This window comes from Kogia breviceps, chromosome 7 (genome assembly GCF_026419965.1).
Source record: "Kogia breviceps isolate mKogBre1 chromosome 7, mKogBre1 haplotype 1, whole genome shotgun sequence".
NCBI lineage: Eukaryota > Metazoa > Chordata > Mammalia > Artiodactyla > Physeteridae > Kogia > Kogia breviceps.
The window spans coordinates 18,229,184-18,253,100 of record NC_081316.1 but is presented as its reverse complement, the minus strand read 5'-3'; the positions used below and the strand labels follow the sequence as shown (position 1 = coordinate 18,253,100).

Below are 23,917 nucleotides of genomic sequence, written 5' to 3'. Positions count from 1 at the left end.
GACCCTTGTGGCCCTTTCTCTAGAGACCAGGGACAAGAAGGGCAGCCTTGGTCCTGGAGTACCCTCCAGGACATGTCAGGGCCCGGGGTGAGGACCAGCAGTGGCAGTCAACTTAGCCTGGCCAGGGGGACCCTCAGAACGAATTTCTGCCCCAGGAGCCGGTTCTGGACAAGGTCTCTTCCCTGCACTGGGGTCCGTCCTGCAGTTCTGGGACCCCGGGAACTGACTGCTGTCGGGGGCTCTGGGGAGACCTCAGTCCCTCAGCTCCCTGTCTGATTGGCTTAGAACACTGGGGGGATCCCAACACTCTCTCTTGGTTGCTGTAGATTTTTCTAGGAGCTTTTTAAATACCATGATATTCAGCCAGGTGGGGCCTTTGGTTGATATTTTTCTTGCAAGGTACGTGGTGCCTGGGGTCTCATGCCAGAATGTTGGCCGTGCCCTCGAGGGCATTTCTGGAGCCCCTCTTTCTTCCCTCCGGTCCTGGGGGCGACCCTGGCTCCCGTGTAACCTCTCCTGCAGTTTGGCCCCTGCGCTGCAGTGACCTCTCTTACTGGGGTCTCCGACATGAAAAAGTGAGGAAATGTTCAGAGGTGCAGATTCCTGTCCAGAGTCACAGAGAGGGGAAGTGGGGAGCTGGAATCCAGACCCAGCCCCGCGTGGTGCCTCGGACACCTGTGCTTCTTTCAACGTGCCCTGAGCCTCCCCTCGGAGAACCTCTTGCCAGGCAAACGCAAAAAAAACAGCACCTCTGTCTTATTTTTTTTTGAGTGGCCAAATGATGGGACATACACAGGGCTGTTTCCATTACCCCATTTGTGATGGCGGCCCTGGCTCTGAAAGGCACATTTAAAATGTTTGTTTTGGCTGCACCAAGCAGCTTGTGGCAGGATCCTAGTTCCCCGACCAGGGATTGAACCCACGCCCTCGGCAGTGAAAGCGCCAAGTCCTAACCGCTGGCCCGCCCGGGAAGTCCCGTGGAAAACATATTTTTATCTTCTGGTTGGAAAGCACTAGTGCCTCCAGCTCGGCTGTGGCTGTCCCCTGCCAGACCTTTGATCTTATTCGTGTGTCACTTGTTAACATCGGAGGACATTGTAGGTCTATTACTAGAGAAATAATAGTCCCCAAGTCCTTGTCCTGTGCTTGGGCTTTGCTTTTTGCACCACGGGTTTTGGGAGGCAGGTGGGGTCTGTGAGGGATGGGGTGCATCCCAGGTGTGTCCACGGGGTCCCTGGGCCATAGCTACAGGGTCGGAGCTGGGCCTGAGCTAAACAGATGAACTTCTGGGCCTTTTACTAAATCAGTTGGTTGTTTGGATTTAAATATTGTTCTTTCAGAAAAGAACAGGAAAGGAACATGGCAAAATGTGACATAAAGGAAAGCTCCCAGCTCAGGACTGAATTTGATTCTGACCACTAAAGAAATGATTAAGTGGTTTTAAGTTAAAGGTCTGAATCTTCTTACGTTGCTTTGAGCGGGTGCCCCTCACTCCTGAAAGCTGCTCCTTATTCACGGTGTCCTGGGATCACGAGAGTCTCCGGGAGACCAGCTGAGTCACTCGGAGCCTCCGGCCACCTCGGGATCGCTGGCTCATGCCTTTATTATAAGTGTCCGCAGGGCCCAGGATACAAAGCCCTGTCACTGCAGTGGAAGCACGCCTGTGCTGGACGCCTGCCCGACTCCTTGGTCTGCCTGGGGGCCGGGAAGCCAGGCAGGGACCCTGTCGCTCTCACCTCCCTGCCCCAGCCTCTCTCTTCCCCTCCTTTATTTCCGGGGAGCCGCAGACCTGCCCCCACCCCCTCCCCTGCAGACAGTTCACCTCCAATTTCCTGCCTACTTGGGTTTAACACAGTTTTTTTTGTTTGTTTGTTTGTTTGTTTGTTTGTTTTTTGTGGTATGCGGGCCTCACTGTTGTGGCCTCTCCCGTTGTGGAGCACAGGCTCCAGACGCTCAGGCTCAGCGGCCATGGCTCACGGGCCCAGCCGCTCCGCGGCATGTGGGATCTTCCCAGACCGGGGCACGAACCCGTGTCCCCTGCATCGGCAGGCGGATTCTCAACCACTGCGCCACCAGGGAAGCCCTAACACAGTTTTTAAATTTACTTTCGAGTGGGGTCCAGTCCCTTTGCACTGGATTATATTTAGAAGTGTTGCCTATTTAAAGCCCTTTCTAATCTGGGTCTTTGTAAGATTTGTTTCTTTGTCCCTCTAAACCAATTGCGGTAAACTGGGCCATCCCTGGCCCAAATTTAGAAAGACAAGGTTAAGGGGCCAGCGTCTTCCAGGTTCAAGGGCTGTTCTGCAAAGTCTTCCTGGAGGCCTCCTAATGTCCTGAGGTTGCAGCTTCCCTGAGTGCAGGTGTATGTCGAGCTCTGTGTAAGCCCATCCCCTGCAGCCTCGGAAGGGACACGCCCTTTAACAGAAAGCTATCAAAGCTAATGCTTGCCGTCAAAGTGCCTGTGTGCATGTATATAAAAAATGCTGGGGGACTTCCCCGGTGGTGCAGTGGTTAAGAATCCGCCTGCCAATGCAGGGGACACAGGTTCGAGCTCTGGTCCAGGAAGATCCCACATGCTGCAGAGCAACTAAGCCCGTGCACCACAACTACTGCAGCCCACATGCCTAGAACCCACGCTCCACAACAAAGAGTAGCCCCCGCTCGCCGCAACTAGAGAAAGCCTGCATGTAGCAACAAAGACCCAACACAGCCCCAAAATAATTTTTTTAAAAAAGAAAAAAATGTCTTAAAAAATGCTGAACACATCATTTGTTTGTTAATGTAAAAATACTACTTGATTTTTGTGAATCAAATGTGTGTGTCTTTTCCAAGTTCAGTGACATAGGACTTAGAAATCTAAAACATAGATTGTCTGAAAGACAGGTTCTTAAATCCAAGTTTGCTTGTAGATTAGACTATCAGAAAAGAAAGTAGAGGTTTAAAGTAGAGACTACAGTTAAATTTGAATGCAAGAATTGACAGGTTATAGAAAGACATGTTTTGAAGTAGACTTTTTGCCAGTATTTTACTTTTTGTTTCTGTGTTACTGAAGTAAGAGAAGATGTTTAATTGGTGGTTTCCAAATATTGGTGAAACCTTTAGGTTAAGGATATAATTGACGTAAAACATTGTATTAGTTCTTAGGTGTATAACATAATGATTTGATATATGTGTATATTGCAAAATGATTACCAAAGTTTTGTTAACATCCATCACCAAATATAGTTACAAATTGAAAATGTTTTTTAGATTTCATGTATAACTGAGATTGTACAATATGTGTCTTTCTTTTTTTAACATTTTTTTAAAAATTGAAGTACAGTTAATGTATGATATTGTGTTAGTTTCTGGTGTACAGCAAAGTGATTCAGGAATATATACATATATACATTATAGTTTTCTATATCTGTGAGTCTGTTTCTGTTTCGTTAAAAAGCTCATTTGTGTCATAGTTTAGATTCCACATTTAAGTGATATCATATGGTATTTGTCTTGCTCTGTCTGACTTACTTCACTTGGTATAATGCCCTCAAGGTCCATCCATGTTGTTACAAATGGGGGCTTTCTGCTTTTTTTCCCAGCTGAATAATATTCCATTGTATTGATATATACCTACCACCTCTTCTTTATCCATTCATTTGTCTGTGGACACTTAGGTTTCCATATCTTGGCTGTTATAAATAGTGCTGTCGTGAACATGGGGTTTCCTTCCGATAAATGCCCAGAAGTGAAATTGTTGGATCGTATGGTAGTTCTATTTTTAATTTTTTTTTTTGAGGAACCTCCATACTGTTTTCCACAGCGGCTGCATCAATTTACATTCCCACCAGCAGTGCGTCAGTGTTCCCCTTTCTCTGCAACCTCGCCAGCATTTGCTATTTAAATTATTTTTATTTTGAAAATACCTTGTGGTTTCCAAAACAACTACAGCCCACACAGGTGAATGAGTAGCTGCATTTCTTCTCATTTTTGAAGTCCCATCTTTACCAGATAATATATTACTTTCCTTAGCAAACGAAAACATTTTCTCTGTCAGTTTTCGATTTAAATGATCATTTTACATCATCAGTTTCTACGTGTATTCATGGTAAGTGTTCCTGCCGGGATCGAAAACAAGCTCTTTTGATCTAAATAGTTGGAGTAATAGTTGTGCCCGTTGATCTGCGTTTCTTATGCATCCTGGTGAAATCCCAAGGTGTGTTTAAGGAAAAAGCGTCATGAGCAGATGAAGGGAAGGTGCAGGATTGCTGCCGGCTCCCAGCCCAGGAGAAAGCAGGTCAGTCTGGGGCTGAGCTCTCATCGTGGACTGGCCACAGCCTCCCCCGTAACCTCCGTCCTCATTCCTAGGCCTGGAGGGAGTTGTCCGTGCCCCCCAGCTATGCAGATTAGCCTTGGTTCGTGTCGAGGACCAGCACAGCACATGCGGCTGGTTCATCTCGAATCCAGGAGAAAGACGGCCGAGTCTTTTGAGAGTCGGCTTAACGTGGGTTGTCGTCTCCCTGATCAGGCCTGACTCCGATTGGGGTCTGTGGCCTCAGCTGTGTCCACTGGAGACCACCCCACCTTGTAGCGCGCGGCGCCTCTCAGCGCCATTGCCCGTGGCCTCCTTTCCCCGCGGGCAAACCTGTGGCTTCTCTGGTCTTGTCTCGGCAGTGGCTACATGTCCAGCCAGACGAAGAAGGTGGTCAGCGGTGTCCTCTTCGGCACGGGCCTGTGGGTGGCCCTCATCATCACCATGCGCTACTCCCTGAAGGTGCTGCTGTCGTACCACGGCTGGATGTTCGCCCAGCACGGCAAGATAAGCCGCGCCACCAAAATCTGGATGGTAATGCAAACTCACCGCCAGTGCACAACTGGTGTGGATGTTTTTAAACCGCTCGCTCGAGGTATGCCTGACAGCTGCGAAGCCGTAGCTCTTTCACAACTTGATGTGTTCAGAGATAAGCGTGCACTCGTGACACCGTCATCACTGCCAAGGCCACAGGTTTATCCACTCTCCAGAAGTTTCCTCAGGCCCCACTTATTATGCCTCTTGCCTTTGGCCGTAAGAGCATTTAACATCAGATCTGCCCTTTTAGCAAATTTGGAAGAGTCCAGCACAGGAGTGTTGGTTCCAGGCCCGATGCCCTAGGGTAGGTCTCCAGGACGTGCTTATTTCTTGTAACTGAAACCTTGTCCCTTTTAACCATCCCGCAGCCCCGTGTCCCCCAGCCCCCAGCAGCCCCCATCCCTCCTTGCTGCTTCCATGGTTCTAAGGACCTGTGAGACCACGCAGGATGTGTCCTCCTGTGCCTGGCTCATCTGTCAGCTTCCCATCTGGTGTGGGAGGCTTTTACTTCTGAAAGGGAAGTCCTTGCTGGGCCTTTTTCCCCTGGGTGACTTTTTTTTTTTTTTTAATGAGTTTCTGTTGGAGTACAGTTGATTTACGATGTTGTGTTAGTTTCAGGTGTACAGCACAGTGAGTCAGTTATACATATACATATATCCATTCTTAAGTAGACTCTTTCCCATACAGGTCATAACAGAGTGTTGACTAGAGTTCCCTGTGCTCTGTAGTCCCCTTGGTGACTTGAGCGTTGCCCTGTAAGTGCCAGAGAGCCCTGATTCAACATGCCTCCTTGTTTGGGCCAGAGGCGCTTTTTCTTTCACGACCTTAGTGTGTTCTGAACATCTGGTATTAATGTCTGCTGGGTTTCTCATCCAGGCCACCCATCAAATAAAAGTGCCATCCGTCCGCTTCTTTGTAGCTTTTCTAACCTTAGCTGACCAGTTGACCGGGACCCCCTGACTCACCCTTAGCTTCTACTACCTTCCATCAGCTCACCTCAGCCCTTAGTCCACCTGTCACTTACGGGCCATGTGCGTGGCTGTTTGTCCCGTGGTGGGTTCATCGGTGGCTGAACGCTATCCCCTGGGGCTCCTTGTGAAAGGAGCAGGCACCCTCGTGCCCAAGCCCACCATACACCCTGGGCTTCACTCTTTCCCAAACCGACTTCTGCTGTTGCTTGGATGTAAGATTTCTGATCTCCAGAGAAGTCGAATTCAACTCCCAGGAGAGATTCTGAGATGGTTTGTTTCCACACTTTACAGAGCAAGGTAAAAGACCTTCCCCAGGGTGGCCTTCATGGCTGGTGTCCAGATGAGTCCCACCTTTTCTTCGACATCAAGAGTCACCCCCCTGTCCACACACACACTGTGAGCCCTAGAAGTTCCTTTGAAGTCTGGTCAGCATGAGATGACCAGTCATCACAGCAAGTTTAGATCATTCCAGACTATAGCAGGCAAGTATGTGCCATCCACCAGGCTTGATATTGACCGAAGGGGCTGCACTTGGCTCCAGGTCCAGGTCCCTCTCCCAGCCCCGGGAGCCAATCCCGAAACCGAGGGCCTTGCAGAAGTAGGTGGGTGGAACTTACCCACCGTGTGCAGCAGTCGGACCCAATGTCAGGGTGCCCGGGGAACAGCACCGCCTGCACAGGGCAGGACGTCTCAAGGCATCTGTCAGACGTAGGGTTTCATTCACCCTAGGTTTTATTTGGGGTTACTTGTTTGCTGAGGCCTGCAAGTGTAGGGGCAGAAAATGGACTAGAGGAAACGAACGAGCACAGAAAATCAGTCCATGGTCGGCAAGTTGTATATCCTGGAGAACTGGTTTCGGATCTTTGACAGACCTCGTCTTTGAGAATGTACCTTTTTTTTTTTTTTTTTTTTTAAGGGTATGGTCAAGATCTTTTCAGGCCGCAAACCCATGTTGTACAGCTTCCAGACGTCTCTGCCACGCCTGCCGGTCCCAGCCGTCCAAGATACCATCAACAGGGTAGGTATGGCTTCACGCGCCCCCAGCACGCCCGCTCTGAAACGCCAGCATCTTTGCAGTTAAGGTCTATGACTTGATGGGACTTCCCTCGTGGTCCAGTGGTTAGGCCTCTGTGCTCCCAATGCAGGGGGCACGGGGTGGATCCCTGGTTGGGGAACTAAGATCCCGCATGCCCCACGGCATAGCCGGAAAAAAAAAAAAAAAATCTCATGGCAAACCCAGGGCCTAGCAGCAGTTTTGTGTCCCGTAAGTTTGCTTATGCACGTGGTAGATGCTGTTGAGTGCTGGGAACCTGCTCTTACCTGCAAGGGCCAGAGCAGATCAAAGTGGGGACCCCGAAGATTCTGAACTGGAGGCCTGGCGGCGTGACTTTCTCCGTCCCTATCGTTCTGGCTCCTCTTTCCCGTCCTGGTGTCCTGAACACCAGCCTTTGGTCCTACCCTTGGCTCTCAGGGCCTCCCCACCCATCTCATTGGCACCTTCATAGCTTAGGTGAGAATAGAGCTCTTATTAAGGACCAGATGATGGAGAAAAAAATACACATTGAAACTTCTTGTTGATCAAACCTCGATCTTGTCAGTCTAGAATCCACTTTGATGATTTTTGTGGTGATTCAAGATCTGGGAGCTTGTATGCCAGTGAAGGACAAAAAAGTTTATTTGTTGAGTTACCACTGATCTAAAACATCCTTTAGCATTGGAGTTAGCTACCTTGTGTGAAGACCTGCCTTTTTCTAAGGCACAAGGAAGGAAACCATCTGTTTTAACTAGGCTTATGTTTTTTCCATCAACCCCAGTACCTGGAATCCGTGAAGCCTCTTATGAAGGAAGGAGACTTTACACGGATGACAGCTCTGGCACAAGATTTTGCTGTCAATCTCGGGCCGAGATTGCAGTGGTATTTGAAGCTAAAATCCTGGTGGGCTACCAATTATGTGAGTATACACACACACTATTTTTCTTGGTGGAATTTTCTGTAGGAGCATATAATCTGTTCCATGAGCCAGCTAGCTTCCCTGACATGGCGGGCGGGAGGAGACATTGGCGGATGGAAGGAGGCAGGGGGGTCGAGGTTTTGAGGAATGGCTAGCTTGGAGGAGAAGGTGTGACCCAGACACACCCAGTGGGTGGGGCTGCAAGTGGGCGGTGGCTGGAGAAAACCCTCAGAGGCCACGGTGGGTGGGGCAGGTCACCTTCGAGTTTGATCCTGCGCTGGTTACATGGGCGTGTTGAGTCTGTAAACATTTTTTCGAATGTACGCTGAGGTTCTTAGATGCGCACTGTTCTGTATGTGTATGTACTTTACAAAGTGAGGGAATTGCGATCCTTGGGTCCTGGAGGTTGTGGATGTGGTTAGGACGAGGCTGCTGGCCTTCTCGGGGACATCAGGAGGGCAGCACACCTGGACCCTGTGTGGCTCTGCAAGGGAGCCGAGCCCGGCTGAGTCAGTGGCTGCCTTGGGGAGGCTTGGAAGCAGAAGGCGAGAAGCAGTCTGTGGGGCAGTTTGGGGTGTTGTTGATGGTCAAGAAATGTTAGCAGTCCGACATTTATCCCTTCTTTTCCATTTGATCTTTTTTTTTTTTTTTTTTAAACCCTCTGTTAAATGAAGGTGATCTACCTTCTAGCTACGGCTTGACTTGAATAAAACCGCTTTCTAGTTCCTTCCCACTGTTCTGCGTTCCATCTAGTTGGGGCTGTCTTGGACCCCAAGAGAGGGAGAAGTGATGCCAAACACGCATGACAAAGCGCTAAATGCACCCTCCCCCCGTCCCCCGCCCCCTGCCTCCGCCCTGGGCAGCCTGCTTAAGCCTGTCGGTCGGTCTCCCCTGTGTGCACCCGGCAGGTGAGTGACTGGTGGGAGGAGTACATCTACCTCCGAGGACGAGGGCCGCTGATGGTGAACAGCAATTACTACGCGATGGTGAGTCCCGAGCGGTGTCTGATGGAGAGCACGCACCACGGTGGCCTCTTCCCGGCCCTGTGGGCTGCCTGGGGACGCTGTGGGTTTCCCCGTGCTCCTCCTGGCCCTGCCGCCCCCGTCCGAGGCCTCACGCCCCTAGCAGGGAGCCCAGGACTTGCTTTGCACACTGGAGAGCCCCGTGGATGTCCTTTTGGAATTGCCACGTAGCTCAAGGGCACCCACCAACCTGCTGCAGAGAAATTCGGATCGCACGAGTGCTCTCGTGGCAGTTGACTTTCCTCGTGGCAGCGAACCTCTCCCTCTTTTCCTTCCCTCCGTTTTCCTAACTGAGCCTGCGTAGCGGTGAAGGATCACACCCCTGCCCACCCCGAAAAGCTCAGGGGCTGTGGGTCGGCTGAGAGTTTGTCCACACGCTGAGCTTTGTTCTTCTGGGCCCTGGGACGCCAGGGGTGCGGCACTGAGTGTCATTTTCACATCTCCTTGGTCTTTCTTGCCTTTTGAGACATAGGTGGTCTACAGAGCACACCCTGTTATTTTGTTAGAAGTACCTCATTGGGGTCTAATAACTGGCCTTAAATAACTGGTGAATCTGTCTTTCCCTTTCTTTCTGCTCTTTGCTTCCTTTTATTTTTTCCACCTTCTTCTATCTATTTTCTTGTTTGCTTTTTCTCCTTTAAAATTTCTACTGTTTAAAAAAATTTTTTTTTCCATTAGAAACAATCTCAAACTTAGAGAAAAATTGTTGGTGTGGTCCAGAAGACTACTTTTTGAGAGTGAGCTGTCCACCTGGTGCCCTTTCGTTCCTGAAGACTTTGGTGTCTATTTCCCACATAATCAGGGGCAGCCCTACACATAGGTTCTCCCAAAATATAGTTGAGACAAGCATCCCTTGGACTTGAAAAATGTAGACACTTAGAAATGTGTCCCCAAATTTAGAAAGTTGCAAGCACTGCTCTATATAAAATGTTATTTTAACATTTGGTTCCTTCTCATTCAGAAAACTTCCTAATTATCTAACTGCTCCTTTTAATTTCTGCTTTCCTTTTTATGCATTCTATGAGGATAATTGGGGTGAAGCGCTGTTATCTTTTTTTTTTTTTAGGCTTCAATTATATTTATTTACAATTTACTTTTTTTTTTTTTTTTTTTTTTTACAATTTACTTTTTAAATATACTGTTAGGGCTTCCCTGGTGGCGCAGTGATTGAGAGTCTGCCTGCCGATGCAGGGGACACGGGTTCGTGCCCCAGTCCGGGAAGATCTCACATGCCGTGGAGCGGCTGGGCCCGTGAGCCGTGGCCGCTGAGCCTGCGCGTCCGGAGCCTGTGCTCCACAACAGGAGAGGCCACAGCAGTGAGAGGCCCTTGTAGCACACAAAAAAATAATAAAATAAAATAAAATATACTGTTACCTTTCCTAGCCCAAGAATTATTGGGGGGCTTGAAACGTGAACACAATAAAACTGAAAAAGTGTAGAAAATGAAAATAATTTCTTTTCCAGCAGAGCAGATGTCATTAACACATGTATAGAAATATTTTAACTGTGTGTTGAAGTTAGCTTGTCTTTCCCTGTGAACATTCTCCCTGCTGTCGTGTGTTTTCTTGTACCAGGATTTGCTGTACATCACACCGACTCACATTCAGGCAGCGAGAGCAGGCAACGGTATCCACGCCATCCTGCTTTACAGACGCAAACTGGACCGGGAGGAAATCAAACCAGTATGCAAACTGCTTTTTAAAAAATTCTTTTCGAACAGCTTTATCAAGGTGTAACTGATGTACCGCACATGTGTGAAGCATCCGCTTTCATAAGTTCTGATCTACTGGTGTATATCTCTGTACTCGTGAAACCATCACCATAGTCATTAGTGAACCACCCCCAAGAGTCCGCTGGTATCCCTTTTATGCCCCCCTGCCCCTGCCATCTCCCTGATCGGCTTTCTGTCACTCTAGGTTAGCTTGCATTTTCTAAAACTTGTGAATGGAATTTTACAGCGTGCATTTTTTTTTTTTTTGGTCTAGCCTCTTTCACTCAGCATAATTACTCTGAGATTTAAATCTCCTCTCTATCCTAAATGGATATATGTTTGATGTATTTTAGTTCTGCAATTTGTCCTACGAAGAAACCCTCGCTTGCTTGTGAAGGAAATAATATAGCTGTCGAGCTACTCACGAGAAGGCATTTTTTCCTTCTTTTTCTTTTTTTAAAATTTTTATTGGAGTGTAGTTGATTTTCAATGTTGTGTTCGTTTCAGGTGTACAGCAAAGTGAATCAGTTATGCATGTACATATATCCACTCTTTTTTAGATTCTTTTCCCATGTAGGCCATTACAGAGCATTGAGTAGTGTTCCCTGTGCTATTCAGCAGGTCCTATTTATATATAGTAGTGTGTATATGTCAATCCCAATCTCCCAATTTATCCCTCCTCCTGCCACCCTGGCATTTTTTTTTTCTTAAATACCCCTTTGGTTTAAGGGTCAGTTTATAAATGACCCATTAGGGTGTGTTATTTAGGAATAAAAAGCAGGATGTTGTGCCTTGGCCTGGTTCTGCAAACTCCAGGGCAGCACCGTGTCCCAGGGAGGGAGCCACCATTCTTTATAGTGTTTGGAAAAGATTAAGTCCAGCCACGCTATGCACACAGAAAACAAATCCAGCATTTAAATGTGTGGACTTGATTTGCTCCTTAGATTTTTGTTTGAAACATGCTTCTATTACAGATTTTTCTTTTGGGATCTACAGTTCCGCTCTGCTCCGCCCAGTGGGAGCGAATGTTTAACACTTCTCGGATCCCAGGAGAGGAAACAGGTGCGTGACCTGCTCGGGGTTCCTTTGGGAATCAGAACTTTCCATCCTTATGCTCAGGAGTTGTTGGAGGAGACCACACTGATGAGTGCTGCCCTTCTAAGATTTCAGAGATTTTAGGCTCGTCAACCTTTCTTCTGTTGAATTTCCTTTGTCTTTCTCAGGCCTGGACAGTTAACTGATTTTCAGACCTCAGTTTCTCTTCGGTTGAAGGCTGTCTTATGGTGGAGTTTTTTCTAGGTTGGGTTAGGAATATTCCTATTTCTTCATCTGGATCTTTCAGGGACGTTTTGCTCTGGCTCCCACGCAGGGTTTATGGTGGAAAGCACCCTGGATCGTGCTCAGGGAAACCAGATTTGTGGTTCAGCAGCTCACTTCCAGCAGCCTGACCTGGGACACGTGACCCCCCTTCTTTCCCACTGCCCGGCATAGGGGGGCCACATCTGTCCCAGCCGGGACACCCTCAAGAATGTAAGGGAGAGACAATGGCACTGCCTGGGTCCATCCCAGGCCCGCCAGGGCTCAGGCTTAGCGAGGGTGGCGTCCTTTGCTCCAGGTGACACGTCCAGTGAGCGGCCGAGCAGAGCGTAGCACTCAGGCCTGTCTGATCCCAGAGCTCTCGATTCGGGTGCTCTACCAAGTCCTCTGCAGACCTTTGGGAAGTGGACTCGTGAGCTGAGCGGAGTGACGCGGGGAGAAGAATTGGTGCCGTCACGGGTGGTGTTCTCCCCTCCCCTAACCGGGTGCCTCCGGCTTCTGTCTCCCGCCACCCCCTCCCCAGACACCCTCCAGCACCTCAGGGACAGCAGGCACATTGTCGTGTTCCACAAAGGCCGCTACTTCAAGGTCTGGCTCTACCACGACGGCCGGCTGTTGAAGCCCCGGGAGATCGAACAGCAGATGCAGAGGATCCTGGATGACCCGTCGGAGCCCCAGGCTGGGGAGGCGAAGCTGGCGGCCCTCACGGCGGGAGATAGGTGTGCAGCCCCTCCGTGATGCCGTAGTTTCTGGGGGCCATCGGGGGCGGGGGCTCAGAGTGCTCTCCTCACCCAGGGTCCCGTCCGGCGGGGAGGTGTGTCTACTACCTGCAGTGCTTGGCTTGGCTTTGTCCCCGGGGAGCGGGTTCTGCCCCCACCCTCAGGTCCCCTTGGGCATCTCCGTGGGACAGGCAGGCGTGCATGTGCACGGATCCCAGGGCATGTGACGGAAGGAAGGAGGCAGGTGTCTTCCCCGGGCTGCGGCATATTTAATCTAGAAACAGACATGTTTAACCAGGGCCTCTGTGTTAGGGTTAACTTCCTGCCTCGTCTGAAGCTTGGGGACCTGGCCTGTGCAGCCTCGGCTCTGACACCTTGGGGCTGGATAAGTCTGTTTTAGGTGGCGGAGGGGAGCGCTGTCCTGCGCACCGTAGGATGCTGAGCAGCATGCCTGGCCTCTCCCACTGGATGCCCGTAGCATCCCCCAGCCTGGCGAGCAAATCTGTCTTCAGGCTTGGCCCAGGGCCGCCGGGGGCGGTATGGTCCCTGGTTGAGGACGCCTGAGGTCAGTGGTGTGGCCACTGTTAGGGCAGCACTGGGAATAAGGTGGTGAGTGACCGACCTGTGAAGAAGAGGAAGATGCCCGGGCGAGGGCACACAGAGGTCGGCAGTGAGCCGTGGGGACCGACAGGCCGCAGAGGCGTCCAGGGAGCAGATGCGGGGAGCCGTGGAGTGGGTCGGGGTGCCGGAACTCCAGGTGGGATGGGTCCCGTGTGCCCGGCTGCACTTGGGCTTGATTCTGTGATGGGCTGCTGTTAAAGGGACCATGTTAGGCTGGAGTGACCTGAGCAGACTTCAGAGATCATTCTGGTCCAAGGGCTTCTGGAAGCAAGATCCTCGCTGCTTGAGGACCAGAAACAGGCAGTGTTGGTAGGAAAGGAGGCTCAGTCCGAGAAGCTGGGGTGTTTGGCCGTCTCTGGGGGGCAAAGACTCAGCTGGGACAGAGGGGGCGTGTGTCCTGCGGAACGAGCCCTGGGTCCCCAGTGCTGACTGAGTGTCATTGGGGCACCCAGTCGGGCAGAGGTGGGGTGGGGCGGGATGCGGCTCAGTGAGCTCCCACCCTGATGCCCCCCCCACTCGTGGGGCATCGCCCATCTCATCTGCCTGAGCCCCGAGCTCGCACCAGCCATCCTGGTGGTCACTGCCGTCCCCAGGCACTGAGGAGAGCGGTTGAGGCTGAGCCTGTGCTGGGACCCGTTGTGTTTATGGGCGTTCTGGCCCCATGGGCGGCCTCAGCTGAGCACTCGGTGTACGGGGAGAAGAGGGTGGGAGACAGAGGCTAAGTGGCCCTGACGTGGAAGGGTGGGCGGGGGCCTGAATGAGGGGCCCCAGGAGCCATCCGGGGAAGTCGCGGCCGGGGTGGCTCTCAAGAAGTGGGTGTCCCGTTAGCACTGTGTACCCCGCGTGGGGTGGGACGGAAAAGAACCCCTGAATTCTGCTCCCGGGGGTGCCCCTTATCCCGGGGGTGTCGTGTGGCTGTGTGTAGCATGGATGCGTGGACCCGGGGCGGGCTGGCCTGGGTAGGAATCCCAACCTGCCACGAAGGAGCTGTGACTTCATCTCTGTGCCTCAGTTTCTTCATCTGAAAGATGGAACAGAGGTGTCGGGGCCCGTGAGCTCGTCCCGGCACCAGCGAAGTGCTCTTGGCACTTGCTGTGGCTTCTGTGGGGTGGTTCCGTGGAGGGGGTCTGGGCGTGGGGCTGGGAAGGATGTGAAGGGGACCCTGCCTGCCTTTGGGTCTGCTGCCCCGGACAGCGGAGCTTGGGGCCTGTATGCATTCTTGTCCTTCACTCGGCATTTATGGACGAGGTTCCATGCCTGCGACTGCCCTGGAGCAGGTACAAGGAGAAGGCGAGGCCTCTGCCCGCAAACAAAGCAGCCCAGCCGGCAGGCAGGTGGGTGACCGCATATGCAGACAGTCGCAAACGCGTAGTTTTCCTTAAACCCCTACAACACTGGAAACTGAAAACCGTTGTCGTTTCAAACATCCCACGTAAAGAGATGTCACCAAACTGCTGCAGGTTTTTTTATATGTTTCTTTTTCATTTATTTCTTTCTATTTTTGGCTGCGATGGGTCTTTGTTGCTGCGCAAGGACTTTCTCTAGTTGTGGCGAGCGGGGGCTGCTCTTCATTGCGGTGCGCAGGCTCTAGGCGCGCAGGCTCAGTAGTTGTGGCACACGGGCTCAGCAGTCGTGGCTCGTGGGCTCTAGAGCACAGGCTCAGTAGTTGTGACACACGGGCTTAGTTGCTCTGCGGCATGTGGGATCCTCCTGGACCAGGGCTCGAACCCGTGTCCCCTGCATTGGCAGGCGGATTCTTAACCACTGCGCCACCGGGGAAATCCCTGCTGCGGGTTTAATTGTATTTAATCCTCACTGCAGAGTCCCCTGGGCCAAGTGTCGCCAGGCCTATTTTGGACATGGGAAGAACAAGCAGTCTCTGGATGCAGTGGAAAAAGCCACGTTCTTCGTGACATTGGACGAAACAGAGCAAGGGTATAGGGAGGAAGACCCGGTTACGTCGATGGATAGCTACGCCAAGTCTCTGCTGCACGGCAGGTGTTTCGACAGGTATCATGCTCACCTTCTGAAACACAGTGGTTTGCCTGTGGGCTTGGAAGAAATGTTACATGTGGCTGACCCCCAGCCTCAAGTATGTATCTACGCTCTTAAGGAATAAGGCTAGCGTGAAAATATGACTGGTAACTCTTCTTTCCACCAAAACTGTTACACACACACAGCTTAAGCAGCAGCTTTGAGGACCTTCCCCTCCCTGTGCACGACACCTCCACTTGGAGATGCTCGTGAGGAGTGGCTGTGGGTTACCTGGCACCAGGTCCGGGAAGGTGGTACCTGGGGCCTGACCTGGATGTCGGCTCTGGCTTTGCTCACCGAGCGCATGACTGTGGTGAGGCTCTTCCACCTCTTGGAGCCTCCTTTGCCTTGTCTGTAAAGTGAGGTCCTGCCTGCCCATCAGGTTGGGGGTGAGGATTGGCTGGGGTGGGGGAGGGGTGCGGCAAGCACAGTCGGTCTTCCGTATCCGCGGGTTCAGCCAACCACAGGCCGTGGACCGTTGTTTAAGAGCTTCGGTTGTGGAGCCTGCGGATACGGAGGGCCAGCTGTGTGGGGCTGGAGCATCCTCAGCTTTTAGTATCGGCAGCAGGTCCTATAACAAGCCCCCGGCCGATACCAAGGGACGACTTTGCAGCCTCCTATTTCTCTGCAGTTGCCTTGTGCATCCTTTTTTTGTTACAACGATATGCCCTGTTCTCCTGCTCTCCAGTACCTGAATGCATATCTCTGTGTCGGGAGCAGGGGGGAAATGAACGACTTAGGGTCTTTACACGTGCTTTTATTGTCACCTGCAGAGACCCGTTCACCTCTGCAGGTGCCAAGTCAATGAGCCCATCCAGAGGAAAACAAATACATCGCTTGGGTTTATTTTTGTCTTTGTAAACATGTAAGTCACATAAACATTTTTGTTTCGTGTAGGTGGTTTGATAAATCGATCACATTTGTCATCTTTAAAAACGGCAAGATAGGCATAAACGCGGAGCACTCCTGGGCCGACGCCCCCATCATCGGTCACCTTTGGGAGGTGAGTGTCTGCAGGTTTACTCTGAGTGTGGAAGTTGCTGTTGGAATTTCTGAATTTAACTGAATTTAACTTCATAGTATCTGTCTGGTTATAATAAGTGTTTTCAGCAGGTGTCGGTGCCGAATGTAAAGTTAAATCAGTAACGGAAGTCATTCCTGTCTTCACTCCCTGCGGCTGAGGTTCCTTACATGGAAACATTTAATGTCATGTCCTGATGGAGCCAAAATAGTGAGATGGCCTTGGCTCCAGCTCAGTGACATCAGGGTGGAACTGAAGCTCAGTTATTTTGACATAAACCACCCCTTCTTTGCTGTGTTTTCTAGATTTTCCTATCTGCCAAGCATTAGGCCAAATAAAAGCAAGGATATTGAAAATCTTGGTTTATAAAAATGCAGCGTGCCTTTTACCACTTCACTTAATTCTTAGAATTACCAAGTTCTAAGAAAACCCACCAAATCCCTGTCATCCTCTCCCTCCACCTAGTATTTTATTTTTATTCTTTTGGCCGTACCGTGCGGCATGTGGGATCTTAGTTCCCCGACCAGGGATCGAACCCGTGCCCCCTGCAGTGGAAGCCTGCAGTCTTAACCACTGGACCACCAGGGAATTCCCCCACCTGACATTTTAAAATACAGTGCGTATTGGCCCTGCCACCTTTTAAACTGTTTTAAAATTCATTTCTCTGTGAGCTGTTTGAGCTGTGTCGTGTTTGGCATGAAAAGTTGAGTGAAGGTTTTGTTTTCTGAATTCGCCTGTCAGGTTCTTTTGTAAGGAAATTGCTAAACTCTAGGCCTGTCAACAGTGGACTTGACAGAGGAAGACAAGTACTAAAGGATGTCACTTATATGTGGAATCTAAAAAATAATACACATGAATCTATATACAAAACAGAAACAGGGAATTCCCTGGCGGTCCAGTGGTTAGGACTCTGTGCTCTCACTGCTGAGGGCCCGGGTTCAGTTCCTGGTCAGGGAACTAAGATCTTGCAAGCCACGTGGTGCAGCCAAAACAAAAACAAAAACAAGCAAACAGAAACAGACTCACAGACATAGAAAACAAACATGGTTACCAGAGGGGAAAAGGGAGTGGTAAATTTAGGAGTATGGGTTTAACAAACTACTATGCATAAAATATTGGGCTGGCCAAAAAGTTCGTTCGGGTTTTTCTGTAATATCCTACTGCAAAACCCAAACAAACTTTTTGGCCAACCCAATAGATAAACAACAAGGATCTACTGTATAACACAGAAAACTATATTCAATATTTTGAAATAACCTGTAATCTGAAAATATATACATAAGCTGGAATCATTTTGCTGTACACCTGAAACTGACATAATATTGTAAATCAACTATACTTCAATTTTTTTAAAAAAGACAAAAAACAAGAGACTTCTCTGGTGGTCCAGTGGCTAAGACTCCGCACTCCCAATGCAGGGGGCCCAGATTTGATCCCTGGTGGGGGAACTAGATCCCACATGCCGCAACTAAAGATCCTGCATGCCACAACTATAAGACCCACGCAGCCTAAATAAATAAACATTAAAATAAATAGGGTGTCTTTAAAAATAAATAAAAACAAAAACCAGTGGACTCGACTTGGAAATTGTGTATCATCCCATTTGACAAGACTTGAGGTTACTTTGTTGAAGAGATAAGCCCCTTTGAGAGTCACAGTGAACACAGTATTTCTGCACTCTTTTTTTTTTGGGCGGTACACAGGCCTGTCACTGTTGTGGCCTCTCCCGTTGCGGAGCACAGGCCCCGGACGCGCAGGCTCAGCAGCCATGGCTCACGGGCCCAGCCACTCCGCGGCATGTGGGATCTTCCCAGACCGGGGTACGAACCCGTGTCCCCTGCATCGGCAGGCGGACTCCCAACCACTGCGCCACCAGGGAAGCCCTCTGCACTCTTTATGTTACTGCTGCTCTAATAAATGGAGTGGAACACAGTGACTCACTGTCACTGCCCACGTGGGAGACACACCCCCGTGACCTCAGGCCGATCACCTCACCATCCTGCCCAGGGCATAGAGCCCGGGTCTTGTCCCTGAAATCAGATCGTGTAGTGCACTTGTGGTGACGTCCACAAGGGAGCTCCTGCTGTGTCCCTTTTCCACTTTACCTGACTGTCTTCCCTCTGGTTAAGGTCTCAGCAAAACCTAACCCGCCGTTCCTTCAACCAAGGGAGGTTTTCTATGTGGGGAAACCTTTAAAAAGGGGGAAAAAATGCTCCAGTCTAAGACAACAACAGCGTGTTCCTAAGACATTTATCTGTGGTAAAAACAACCAGGTATCCAAAAGGCTCATCACCACCCTGGTCTTTGCTTCTGCCGACAAAGGCTTAGAGATCCTTTCAGCTGAAAATCAAGCAAAGATCAAACCCCCTTCGGCAGCACTGGATACCACAACAAGACCTTTTAAGTCTGTTTGCACAGGATAATGATCTAGGTCTGTTAACACCCTGTTCCAAGGACTCTACCGGTAATAAGTGCATAAGAGCTGTTCTTTAGTAAACGGGAAAAGACTCTGAGTCCTAGGCAGTCTGGACTACGTAGGGTACATTCACCAAACAGAGAAATCTACTGGATGCTGACAAGGCCAGGCTTATTTTTTCAGTACTCTGGATTAAGATAAGGTAAAGGGATTTAGTCTCAGACCAGGGTGACCAGTTAGAAGGGGTGGTGTTTCACTGTTAACTGCCCGGTGGACAGAATGGCCTGTGACTCCAGAGGTCAGACAGGAGCCCAGTTGCTCCCCGCCCGGATGGGAGCTGATCCACTGTCTGGTCGTGGAGGCCCACGCCAGAGCCAGTTAAGGGGCCGGTACGAGGGCGCCACCCATGCCAGCTAAAAACAGATCTGGTCCAAGCTGAATCCTGTTGGCTGCCGGTGTGTTCCTGACGTTTAATCATGTTGGACTCTTTAGGGGCTCTGACACAGTGCAGACACAGATAGGCTGGGCTCCTTCACCTGCCCAGCTCTGCAGGATGCCGACCGCACGTGCATGCGGCCCGCCCCCCACGCTCCCCCATCCTGGAACCCCCCTGCCCCCCTCACCATTTGACAGTATCACCATCTGAACTTGGGTTGTTTTTTAAAAATATTAAAAAATATTTGAAAGTTTATTTATTATTTATTTTGGCTGCGCCGGGTCTTAGTTGCAGCACGTGGGAGCTTTGTTGCAGCATGTGGACTTCTTAGTTGTGGCATGCATGTGGGATCTAGTTCCCCCACCAGGGATCAAACCGGGGCCCCCTGCATTGGGAGCGCCCACTGGACCACCAGGGAAGCCCCTTGAGTTGTTTTCTGTTTGTTTGTTTTGCTTCCCCACTGGAATGTAAGCTCCCCGAGTACAGGGATTCCTTTTATTAAAATATTTTTATTACTATTTTATTGGATGTAATTCACACACCATCAAATTCACCCTCTTAAAGCGTGTACAGTTCAGTGGCTTTTGTACATTACAAGGTGGTCGCCCACCCATCACCACTATCTAATTCCAGGACATTTTTATCACCCCCCTAAGGAAACTCCCCACCCTCAGCCCCCTTTGCCCCAGCCCTGGGGGTTAACCACTAATCTCCTTTCTGTGTCTGTCAGTTTGACTATTCTGGCCATTTCATAGAAACAGAATCACACGGTACAAGGCCTTGTGTGTCTGGCTAATGTTTTCAAGGTTCATCGACATTGTACTATTAATGGTATTTCATTCCTTTTCATGGCTGAGTAGTATTCCTTCGTATGATTAGACCACATTTTGTTCATTCATCACTCAGTGGACATCTGGATTCTTTTTACTTTTTGACCACTATAAATAGTGCTTCTGTGAACATTAGCATACAAGTTTTATGTGAACATATGTTTTCTTTGTCTTTTCTTTCTCTTTTTTTCTTCTGCAGCACTGTGTGGCTTGTGGGATCTTAGTTCCCTGGCCAGGGATTGAACCCAGGCCCTCATCAGTGAGAGCGCAGTCCTGACCACTGGACTGCCAGGGGATTCCCTATTTTCATTTCTTTTGAGTACATACCTAGGAGCCGAATTGCCAGGGCATGGCCACCTTTAACCTTTTGTAGAAAGGCAGACATTCTTGTCTGTTTTGTTCACCGTCCTGTCACTTGTGCTCAGAAGCATTGCTGACCCTTAGTAGGTGCTCTGTAGATACCGTTGAAGAAACTGACTTAGGTTTACCTTCCAGTGAGCAGAAAACATCCACACCTGGGCCTACATCCTGGCTCCCTGAGGAGTGTGAACTGGGACAGACTCTTCACCTCTCTGAGGCTGCTTTGTCATTTATACAAGCGGGAATAATAATGACTGCTTTACAGGCTAGTGTAAATATTCAGTGGGGTAGCACCCAGAGGGCACTAGCTCACAACCTGGGACCTCGAAGCAGGCTCTGAGCTGTTTTCTGTGTGTCACATGCTCTGCTCGCATCCTGGTGTGCTTCTTATTTGTCCATACGCTGTTGAACCTCTCCAGGTCCATTTTTCTTGCTTGCCCCTGAAATGGAGGTAAGAATATCTCATTAGGTGGCTGTGCAGAGGATGTCAGATGCACAGCAGACTGGAAGCAAGTAGTTATGGTTAAGTTTTAAAAAAAATAAATTTATTTATTTATATATTTTAAAAATTTTTGGCTGGCATTGAAGCTTCGAGCTTTTCTCTAGTTGTGGTGAGAGTGGGGGCGACTCTTCATTGCGGTGCGCAGGCTTCTCATTGTGGTGGCTTCTCTCGTTGCGGAGCATGGGCTCTAGACGTGCGGGCTTCAGTGGTTGTGGCGCGTGGGCTCAGTAGTTGTGGCTCGTGGGCTCTAGAGCACAGGCTCAGTAGTTGTGGTGCACAGGCTTAGTTGCTCCGTGGCATGTGGGATCTTCCCGGAGCAGGGCTCGAACCCGTGTCCCCTGCCTTGGCAGGCGGTTTCTTAACCACTGCGCCACCAGGGAAGCCCTATGGTTAAGTCTTGATGTTATCTCTAGAAAGAACGAGGGTTTGTCTACTTTGGGAGGTCAGATAACTTTCATGTAACGCTATTAGCCGTGATGATCTCTGACTTCACAGACGTATCTTTTTATTTTTGACAGTACGTACTGGCCACGGACAGCTTCCAGCTGGGTTATGCAGAGGATGGACACTGTAAAGGGGACACCAACCCAAACATCCCATACCCGACCCGGCTACAGTGGGACATCCCACAGGAAGTAAGTCCCAGTGATCAGGCACTTGTTAATTACCTTGGGTGGGAAATGAGTTTCAACTCTAACAGTCCGCTTTTCCAGCTGTCCTTCCTAAGTATTCACGAGGTCAGCTGAAGACCCCAGAGATGGAAACCTGTCTGCCTGGGGGTTTCTCACTGGGACCTCGGAGTTGCTACAGCTCCAGTTGCCTGGGAAGCCCCAGTAAATATTTCTTCTTTCATTTAAAAACATTTGGCTAAGATTGTCAGTGAAATTTCCAGCTCAAACTTAGCTAGACATCACAATGAAAAAGTGAAAACCAAAATCACTTCCTTTGGAGTTGGAATACTCTGAATCACTAATTTGTCATTTTTGTCCCTCTAAGTGTTCTCCGATGCAGTTCGTTCAGTGGAAGCCATTTGTGGAAGGAATTTTAGGGTTGGAAATACCAAATCCTAGCTTACCTAAGCCAAGCAGGAATTCCTGGGGCCTGAGACGTGTTTTTCTTTTTTTTTCTTTGTTTTTTGGCCGTGCTGTGCAGCATGCGGGATCTTGATTCCCCAACCAGGGATTGAACCTGCACCCCCTGCGTTGGGAGCACGGAGTCTAAACCACTGGACCGCCAGGGAAGCCCCAAGAAATCATTTTGATGTGGAAAATATTGCATCCAGTCCTGCAGTCTTGCCCATCTGCACTTTTTTGGTCCAGCCTGCCTCCCTGGGGCTGGTGTGTGTTCCTCAGAGAGACGTAACCTCTGCTGACGTGTGTGGTTGAGGGTCCTTTTAGCTATAACCAAGTCACTTCCCGTTTATTAAAAAAAATTTTTTTTTTATGGACTTTATTGTTTAAAGCAGTTTCAGGTTCACAGCAAAGTTGAGTGGAAGGTTCGGAGAGTCCCCGTGCTCTCTCTGCCCTCACACATCACAACCTTCCCTGCTACCAACGTCCCCTGCCACTTGGTGCGTCTGTTACAGTCGAAGTAGCTGCACTGACAAGTCAGTATCACTAGAGTCCGTAGTTCATGTCAAGGCTCACTATTTTTTTCCCCTCTGTCTGTGCCGTGTGGCTTGCAGGATCTCAGTCCCTCGACCAGGGATTGAACCCAGGCCCTGGCAGTGAGAGTCCAGAATCCTAGCCACTAGGCCACCAGGAAACTCCCCAGGGTTCACTCTTGGTGTCGTGCATCTGTGGTGTGGACAAAGGTGTAATGACATCATAGTATCATACAGAGCAGTGTCACTGCCCTAAAAAACCTTTCCTCTGTCCATTCATCCCTTTCTCCTGCCTCACTCCCGGCAACCAGTGGTGTTTTCACTGTCTCCATCATTTTGGCTTCCCCCGAATTTCATAACTCGAATCGTACAGTGTGTAGCCATTTCAGATCAGCTTCTTTCACTTAGTGGTAGTCATTTAAGATTCCTCCATGTGACTTCACAGTTGAGGGCTTATTCCCATTGTATGACTGTACCACAGTCCCTTTCCTTTTTACTTTATTTTTAAAAATTTTTGGCCACATCGCACGGCGTGCAGGATCTTTTTTTTTTTTTTTTTTAATATTTATTTATTTGGCTGCACTGGGTCTTAGTTGCGGCACATGGGATCTTCGTTGCAGCGTGCAGGATCTTAGTTCCCCAGGCAGGGATTGAACCCACGCCGCCTGCAGTGAAAGTGCAGAGACTTAACCACGAAAGTGCAGAGTCTTAACCACTGGACCACCAGGGAAGTCCCAGTCCATTTCATTTTTAAAACTGGTTCCTCAATGGCCAGCATATAACAAGAATGGATCTCATGAAACAGAACCTGTGACACTTTGAAATGCCCTTTGGGGTCCCACTGGGAACCAGGAGTTCCTCCTGCTTGGGCCACCCCACTGCTCTTCAAGGGCAGGGGGGCTGCCATGTTGCTAACTCATTGCAGCTCTTAGGTTAGAAAGGTGGGGAAAAACCGAGAAGGGAAAGTGATGTGTGTATTTCCAAGCAACAACTCTGTTAGCTGTGCCGAAAGCCAGCTTTTGCTGTTCTCTTCAGAGTGTGTGTCAGTATTTTCCCTCCCATTAAGTGAAAGCTTTTCTCTTTTTTTCCCAAGTGTCAGGAAGTCATAGAGACTTCCCTGAGCTGCGCGAACCTCCTGGCCAACGACGTGGATTTCTGTTCTTTTCTGTTCAGTGCTTTCGGTAAAGGGCTGATCAAGAAATGCCGAACCAGCCCGGACGCCTTCGTGCAGCTGTCCCTCCAGCTGGCTCATTACAAGGTGAGACCCCAAGCTGGGGTTTTCATCCTGAGGGCTTCTGGCGTCCCTAAATACAGGCCCAAGGCTGTTTGCCCAGCGGGTAGGGAGGACCCATCATGGGAGCAGGTCGTGCCTGTCCTGGTGCGGGGGGCACCTCCCACAGACAGATGGGACAAGTGTCCAGCAGAAGCACCTGGGGCAGCAGCGGTTTCCCGTATTGCACAGGAGTAGAGGGAGAATGTGGGGGATGGTAGCCAAGTGAGATCTCATTGCTCCACAAAGTGGGAAATAAACCTTTAAGCTCCCGGTCCTAGGGTTTGGTAAAGCAGAACTACTT

At 49.8% G+C, this 23,917-nt stretch overlaps 1 protein-coding gene across 4 annotated transcripts in view; it reads left to right on the top strand.

Annotated features, from left to right (window-relative positions):
- The window catches only part of CPT1A (carnitine palmitoyltransferase 1A), a 63,501-nt gene that overhangs the window by 19,859 nt on the left and 19,725 nt on the right, over positions 1-23,917 (top strand). For all 4 annotated transcript variants that reach the window (XM_067037786.1, XM_059069324.2, XM_067037788.1 and 1 more), the window contains 11 exons: positions 4,654-4,825; positions 6,716-6,817; positions 7,614-7,751; positions 8,660-8,737; positions 10,348-10,455; positions 11,459-11,546; positions 12,325-12,520; positions 14,963-15,151; positions 16,073-16,178; positions 21,259-21,375; positions 23,437-23,601. In XM_067037786.1, the coding sequence (XP_066893887.1) occupies positions 4,654-4,825; positions 6,716-6,817; positions 7,614-7,751; positions 8,660-8,737; positions 10,348-10,455; positions 11,459-11,546; positions 12,325-12,520; positions 14,963-15,151; positions 16,073-16,178; positions 21,259-21,375; positions 23,437-23,601 (1,459 nt within the window). The remainder of the gene's footprint in view (positions 1-4,653; positions 4,826-6,715; positions 6,818-7,613; positions 7,752-8,659; positions 8,738-10,347; positions 10,456-11,458; positions 11,547-12,324; positions 12,521-14,962; positions 15,152-16,072; positions 16,179-21,258; positions 21,376-23,436; positions 23,602-23,917) is intronic.